General features: G+C 37.6%; 1 protein-coding gene across 1 annotated transcript; it reads left to right on the top strand.

The window, feature by feature from the left end:
* Positions 2,263-6,257, top strand: LOC18609769 (auxin efflux carrier component 3). Its single transcript, XM_018116037.1, has 6 exons — positions 2,263-3,940; positions 4,077-4,368; positions 4,477-4,562; positions 5,239-5,396; positions 5,509-5,585; positions 5,679-6,257. The coding sequence occupies exons 1-6, from the start codon at positions 2,671-2,673 to the stop codon at positions 5,743-5,745; spliced, it is 1,950 nt and encodes a 649-aa protein (XP_017971526.1). The 5' UTR covers positions 2,263-2,670; the 3' UTR covers positions 5,746-6,257.

The following is an 8,184-nucleotide window of genomic DNA, read 5'->3' as shown; positions in this document are numbered from 1 at the left end:
TTTCCCTTTAAAAATGTTTAGGAATTAATAGAACTTAGATGAGGAGTATAGATTTTACAATGCCCCCTGTAGAGATAAGAATTCTTTACATGAACGATATGTTGGGAATTAATTTCTCTCATTTAATTAGAATTTAATAAAGTTCGCTTCAAAAAAAAAAAGAAAATTGAGTAAATATATAAGTAAGATTGAGATTAGCATGGACTAACTACATGTATTTAGTAGTGCCAGTCAAAGATAGAGACAACAACCAAGGATTCACTCGTGACTCTTCTCTGTTCTAATCATACAATCATGAAATGTTGATTATGCAATGAATACTCACAATTTATACAAGTGATAGATACATGAAAAATAATTTTCTAATAATTTTTTTATGATGATTTTATAGAGTAAGAGATATGTAACATTCAATTATTTTTCCCTTCATGCACTCAACCTATTCCATCCCATTTTTGGTCCTTGATTGGACCAGCTACAGCTCAAAACCACACCTTTTTTTTTTTTTCTGAATCTGAAGAATAAGATATATACCATTATTACTTTACAAAGTTATCTGGAAACGACCGTGAGAGAAGTATGTTGCTTGGACTGCTGCATGTAAGTACATAACCGCTCCATTTAATTTTCATTTAATAAGCACTTTTTTCTGCTGCTATATACTCTTTTAATCACTTCGAGTTCTAAATTTATTGCTTAATATCTTAACTAATCAAGCATAGAAATGGACATATGTGAGAAGAACATTATAGGACAAGCATTTTTGAAAAAAAAAAATTAAGAAAATATAATTTTTTATGGCCTACTTCTCTTAAGAAAATAAAATTACTTAATTAAAAATATATATATTAAGTATATTTGAAGTAATCTTAGGACAGAAACCAAATAGGAGGCTAAATTAATAATCTATATATAATATTCTTTCAAAAAAATTAATCATCTATATATATATATTTGAACAGATAAAGCCTTTCAAAAAAAATATTTGACAGATAAACATTAATCGGTGTGAGTTTTAATTATTTTTTTTCTCAACAAATATTATATATATCTATATATATTTCAAATCAAATCCTCCCTGATTATCTGGAAGCAATTCCCTTTGATAGTTGAATATTGAGGACATAATATATGCCTAATGAGCCAAAGTTTGTTATAAGTCACAAGGAGGAGAAGGAGGAGAAGAAGAAGTATAAAATCCTCACAACTTCTCAAGGATTCCAAGGTTTGACAGATAGGGCTGGCAGGTATATACAGAGACTTTTCAAAAGGCGTGGGTCAAAATCGAAACCCGAGATGCTTAAATTTCCAACTCTCAGCTCTTAGCCACACCAAACTCAAGTCCAAAAAATAAACATGATGGCTGTTAGAAACAGGTTTCCATGTCGATACACAGAACTTAACATGTAACTATGTAAACGACATGATGATTTCTCCCCCCAAAACATGTACGGAGGAAATTGGGAATAATTAATAAGTTTAAATGATAATAATATTTTTATTATTCATAAATAGTAATCCAAGGTAATAGATGATACATGCATTATATTTATTTCTTGTTGGTAAGTTAATTGTGTCAATCTTAAATACCGTGATACAATTAAAAAGATAAAAACCAATCAATACAAAAATAAGACAACTACTAGGGATCATTAAACACCCTTAACTTATCAGTTATCATTTACACGATATATTAACTGCTGGGGCTTAGTAATTAGGTTTTACACTTTAAAGAGAGAGTTTCTGCAAACTTTCTCATAAATGGTAAAGCTAGTCGTATAAAGTTACTGTGTTTGTAAATATACAGGGAAATGGATGGTTTTGCGGATTGAAAACGAGGATTTAGAGTTAGATGGTAAAAAGGAGGGACAGGAGGGAACTGAAAAGAGGGAGAGAGAGAGAGGCTGTCCACGTCATGGAGAGACAGCCACCTGTACTTATTTGTAACCATACTCTGTAGTTAACTTAACCACATAAGTTGGTTACTTGTTAACCCCAGAGGCTAAAGGCCGAAACCCTGGCTTCACCGTTCAAACTCTCCCAATCCCCTAATGGTCCCCTACCCCTTCTTTCATTTCAACACAACAACAATGTCAATCACCCACCTTGACCTTCCCTCCCCTCCGCTGCTACTCTCTCCTTTGAAGGCTCCCTTATATAATTCTCTTTCTCTTCCCCTCTCTCTCTCTCTCTCTCTCTGTCTCTCTGTCTCTCNTCTTCTTCTTCCCTCCTCTCTCTCTCTCTCTCTCTGTCTCTCTGTCTCTCTCCCCCTAGGCCCTATATATATATATTCCTCTAAAGTTACATCTCTTGTAAATTATACTCTTTTTTTCTCTGTGCTCTCATTTTCTCTCTCTCTCTTTCCCAATATCCTCACTTTCATCAGCCATACATATTTATCAAAAAATTGCAGTATATCAACTAGTATATCAGCAGCAGCAGCAGCAGCAGCAGCACTTGTCATAGAAACACAGAGATTTTATCCTCTTTTAAGTTAGTTAAATAACGGTTATTTACTCTCCCCATTTTGCCCTCTCTAAAACATCTCCCTTTCAATGCTCTTTCTTCTGCTTCCGACACAAGCTTAAACTCCAGAACTAGATCTTCCCACCCTTAACACTCTTTCCAGCTTTACATAAAACTAAGATCTCTTTCCAGAAAAAGAAAAAGATGATCACCTGGAAGGATCTTTACAGCGTTTTAACAGCGGTGATCCCACTGTACGTGGCTATGATCTTAGCTTACGGCTCTGTCCGTTGGTGGAAAATTTTCTCCCCTGACCAGTGCTCTGGTATCAACCGCTTTGTCGCCATATTTGCCGTTCCCCTCTTGTCTTTCCATTTCATTTCCACCAACGACCCTTACGCCATGAACTTCAGGTTCATCGCGGCCGACACCCTTCAGAAAATCATCATGCTATTTGTTCTTGGGTTGTGGACTAATTTCACTAGAAACGGAAGCCTGGAATGGATGATCACCATTTTCTCTCTATCCACTCTACCCAACACTCTAGTCATGGGCATTCCTCTATTAATCGCTATGTACGGTCCTTACTCAGGAATGCTAATGGTTCAGGTCGTGGTTCTCCAGTGTATTATTTGGTACACTCTTCTTCTTTTCCTTTTCGAGTACCGCGGTGCCAAAATACTCATCATGGAGCAGTTCCCGGAAACTGCAGCTTCCATAGTTTCCTTCAAAGTTGATTCCGATGTGGTGTCACTTGATGGCCGTGATTTTCTTGAAACCGACGCTGAAATTGGCGAAGACGGAAAGCTTCACGTTACTGTGAGGAAATCCAATGCTTCCAGGAGGTCCTTGGGGCCTTGCTCGCTTCCTGCATTGACTCCGAGGCCTTCGAACCTTACTGGAGCTGAGATATACAGCTTGAGCTCTTCTCGGAATCCGACTCCAAGAGGTTCGAATTTTAACAACTCAGACTTTTATTCCATGATGGGAATTCAAGGTTTTCCTGGAAGGCAGTCTAATTTCGGTCCATCCGATTTGTACTCTGTTCAATCCTCCAGAGGACCAACTCCAAGACCATCAAATTTTGAGGAAAATTGTACGGTCATGTCTCCAAGATTTGGATTTTATCCAGCACAGACAGTTCCGACATCTTACCCTGCTCCAAATCCTGAATTCTCATCCGTAACAAAGAACACTAAAACTAACCAGCCGCAGCAGCAGCAACAACAACAAGTTCAACCACAGCAACAGCAGCAGCAGCAGCAGAAGGAGAATAATAAAGTGAATCACGATGCAAAGGAATTGCACATGTTTGTGTGGAGTTCCAGTGCTTCGCCGGTATCAGAAGGCGGTGGACTTCACGTCTTTGGTGGGACAGATTTTGGGGCATCCGAGCAATCTGGACGATCTGATCAGGGAGCTAAAGAGATCAGGATGTTGGTTGCTGATCACCCTCAAAACGGGGAAAACAAAGGTATAATAATCTAATTAATAAATTCATCTAATCAGTTAACAATTACTTAAGTTGATACTTAGTAAAATGTTTTGAATTTCTCAAAATTGTTTAATACTACGGAGTATATAATAGAATTGTTGCTTTTGGTGTGAAGCTGCGCCGGCCAGTGGTGACTTTAATGGAGAGAACTTTAGCTTTGCTGGGAGAGATGGGGAGGAGGAAAGAGAGAAAGAAGGGCCCGCTGGACTCAATAAGTTGGGGTCAAGTTCGACGGCTGAGCTGCACCCTAAAGCTGCCGAAGCAACGGAGTCCGGCGTTGGCAAACAAATGCCTCCGGCTAGTGTGATGACCCGCCTGATCTTGATAATGGTCTGGCGCAAGCTTATTCGAAACCCCAACACATACTCCAGCCTCATTGGACTTGTTTGGTCTCTAATTGCTTTCAGGTCAGCAGTAATTAATTAATCAAGGCTCAAACTTGGTTGGACAAACCCCCCCTTTTTTGGCATTTAGATGTCGTAAGTAAATTTACTGGTTTGGGGTTTTCATTGCAGGTGGCATGTGCGTATGCCGAAAATAATAGAGAAGTCTATCTCCATCCTGTCGGATGCTGGACTAGGAATGGCCATGTTTAGCTTAGGTGAGCATTTCGGGCTATTTGCTTTATCTTCAAGTAATATTATTAGTATTACTTTCTCTTTTCTTCTCTTTCCTTTTTTTACAAAAAAAAAAACAGTAATGTGAATAAGTCCAAGGGCTTGAAGTGCACTTGACCTAAATAAATCTAGTAATCATTCGAAACCAATTCTATAAGGTAACAGGCATACACCCTTACTGACCTAGTTGAACTATTTCTGATATTTTGGCCGGATTCAGGCAATTATGTACTAATTAAGGTGACTGGAATTATTAGAAGATGAAAAAAAAAACATCATGTATTACAGGAACTGTGACAATTGCTAGACCACACCAAGGTGTGGTAGGGCATATAGTTTGGTAGTGATGTATACGCTGTCTAAGCAATGGCATGGTTGCACAGCTCACAGCCATGCACCTTTTTGTTTTATTATTTTTTAATTTTTTTGTTATCGCAAGAAATTGGAGGTTAATCTTTGGACTGAAAATGGGATTGACCTCCCGACATGTGGGGTCGACTTGCGACGTTGGCTAGCGGTCCAGGGTCGGTGGGCATTGGTTGTAATAGATGCCATTTTGGCCCCATGTTAGTGAAGGTAGTTGAATTGAAAGATTAGGGTTTAAATGCCACTTACCGTTTTCTAGGTGGAGTCCTAATTTTGGTTGTTATATGGTGAAAGGTCTGTTTATGGCTCTGCAACCCAAGATCATCGCTTGTGGGAATTCTGTGGCCGCCTTTGCCATGGCCGTTAGGTTCTTGACCGGTCCGGCTGTCATGGCTGCAGCTTCAATTGCAGTAGGGTTGCGTGGCACGCTACTCCGTGTTGCCATTGTTCAGGTAAAATTTAATTATCTTCCTCAATAACTATATATGCAGGTTGGTGTATGTATTCTTTGAATGTTACAAGTATTTGCTAATCAAGTGTTGTCTAATTTTGCTGTCTACATAGGCTGCTCTGCCACAGGGAATTGTACCATTTGTGTTTGCCAAAGAATACAATGTTCACCCAGCAATTCTTAGCACAGCGTAAGTGAAACCTGAATTAATCGCTAGAATTCAATTCAATTCCATTTTGTAATCAAAACTGTAGCTGATGCCTGAATTTGTAAATATTTGCAGGGTCATCTTTGGGATGTTGATAGCATTACCGATAACGCTTGTGTACTACGTCCTTCTAGGATTATGAAGATCATTTGGTTTTTTTTCCCATAGCAAGGCAGAATACGAGGGGAGTTTTCGTGTGGTGATTGCGTGTCATACGTTTTGGGAGTACCGATCACAGCCTGATTATGTTGTTAATTATAACATGAGGATTTTCCGGTAAAGAAGAAGTTAGTACAAAAGAATTTGCCAAAGGTTCCAAAATTTTTGGAGCTAGCTTAGCTAAGATATTTGACTTAGTGAAGGTACCCTGATATAAGGATCATGCCCCCATTAAAAGCCATGTTTATCCAATTTCCTAGAGTTTTGAGAAGAAAAAAGAAAAGAAGGCCACTGCAGCACAAGGGAGACATTGAAGAGGAAAACGAGGGGGAAAAAAACAGGCGGTAACTTGATAATCTTATTAATTCTCTTCATCTCCCTTATGCTTTGTAAAGTTTAATTTCAAAGTTAATGTCTATAATATTGCAAAGCGACAAGGGATATGATTAATGAAATGAAGAAGAAAGGGTTTTCCTTTTTCTTTTTATTTTTGTATTTTTCTATTAGTATTTCTTTTGTTCCTCGTGTTGGGTTTCGGATTGTCCGTAGAACCGGCAATTATTTGCGTTTGTCGTCTTTCATTTTGGTTTGCCAAGGACTTCATTGATCATTGCTCACTCACCTTTAATTGCTAATTACAAAGACTGATGATGGATTTTTGACTTAGACAAAGACGTTCCTCTAATGAACTTTCACGCAAAGAAAAAGGAAAAAGGCGAAATTATGGAAGAAAGATAATGAGAGTGAGGGGTCCTTTAGGTGGAGGGTTTTTAACCTTTTTGCTTAGAGACCTTTTGTGTTTTTTGTTCAAGGTGAAAGGAGAGAAGAAAAGGAGGGAAAGCTCAAGTCAAAAGCAGCTAGCTAGGCTTAGCTTTTGCTTTTAGCTTTCGATGCGCCATCAACCCCTCAACCCTCAAGCTATGCTTTTAGCTAAGTCGTCATTCTAGTTAGGGTGTGGTGGCTTTGGTCAAACATTTCAACTTCTTTCTTTGGGGGGTGTTGGGGGAATACTGGCTGCTGCCACGTTGATTTATGCAAAAATTAACATCGAAATTGATTCAATTTCAACTAGAAATCATTTTCATGATCCAATTGGGATTGAGATGATATGAAAGATGCTTGTGTTTAAGGTGACTGGGACCTCCACACTCTCTTTGGGTGTCCATCTCAACTTTTTTATTAATCTGATGGAAATGCCAACTCTAGGTATTGGTAATTTAAACCTTTTTAAGTTTCCTAATGGAATTTAGAGATTAGAAAAAACAAATTGAAAATAATTAATGATGAGAATATATTATTTTTATATATTTCAATGAAGTCAAAAAAAAATGTTTCAGTGATTGGTGAAAATGTTGACTTCTCCCTTAAATGCATACAAAAGAGACTGCTCTCACATTTTAATAGTTCGTAGTTATATTTCATTAATATAGTTTCTGTTTATGTCAAAAATACTTAGATAATTATACTTGAAAAAAATAAAGACTCCTCGACGTTAAGAAGGGTGCTTTAAATATTTAAATCTTAGTAAGTTAAATTCAAATATATGTTAAGTTTGTTGATTCTTTGTATATATGATTGTAATTTCTATTTATACATGTAATTCAAAATCTAACTAATCAAAATCATGAAATTAATATATTAGAATTAGAAATTTGAATTATATATCAAAATATTTTAAATTTTTAATTTCGCTTCAATCAAGTATTTAATTAAACAGTAACAGATACATGTACTCTCTTTTTTTTTAAATAAAAAAGAAGAGTGAGATTCACGTTATCTCCTTTCCTCAAATAAAACAAAAACTTTGAGTTTCCCTCTTGCAAGTGAAGAAAAGAAATGTGAAAATCATAAAGAAATTGATCCAACCAACAAGAGATGGCACCTTTCACAACATTCTCTTCAATCAAACGACACGCCATTTAGTGAGTAGAAAGCAAGTGAGAGGCCCAAGGTTTCAATTTGGCTGCAGCCTGTAGTACTGGAAGGGAACATACGCACCTCCAGTCCACACCCCTTAATTTGCTTCGAAACCTCAACCTCTCCACCGTAATCACTCCTCAAACGATTCACTTGATCAGCAATCCCATAAAGTCCATCTTATTGAAGTAAGCTTCCTTCCTTCTTTCTTTCTCAATCAAATCTATCTATCTTTGGCATTTAATGCTAGGCTTTGCAGAGCAATTTATCAGGGAAATGAGAAGTCTATTGGCAGTATTAATTTCATCGAGACCAACATGCCCCGCCAGATAACGATGGGTCTGTGTGCGTGGAGACACTGAATCACCGTGGTTAGTACGGACTCACATGGTTTTGTTAGCAGATTGCAACAAAAAAAGGCTCAGACTCCCACGTGTGCGCTTCCTCCTTCAACCTCATTTTCTGCTCTATTTAACTGCGCCCAAAATCCATCCCTATCCTCACC

Source organism: Theobroma cacao, chromosome 2 (assembly GCF_000208745.1).
Source record: "Theobroma cacao cultivar B97-61/B2 chromosome 2, Criollo_cocoa_genome_V2, whole genome shotgun sequence".
Lineage (NCBI taxonomy): Eukaryota > Viridiplantae > Streptophyta > Magnoliopsida > Malvales > Malvaceae > Theobroma > Theobroma cacao.
Note: the sequence above shows the minus strand (reverse complement) of the source record. Positions and strands in the feature narration are given on the sequence as shown.

Coding starts and splice junctions, on each gene's coding strand:
- LOC18609769 (XM_018116037.1), top strand. CDS start 2,671: ATGATCACCTGGAAGGATCTTTACAGCGTTTTAACAGCGGTGATCCCA. Junction 3,941..4,076: donor TCAAAACGGGGAAAACAAAG/GTATAATAATCT, acceptor TTTGGTGTGAAG/CTGCGCCGGCCAGTGGTGAC. Junction 5,586..5,678: donor CCAGCAATTCTTAGCACAGC/GTAAGTGAAACC, acceptor AAATATTTGCAG/GGTCATCTTTGGGATGTTGA.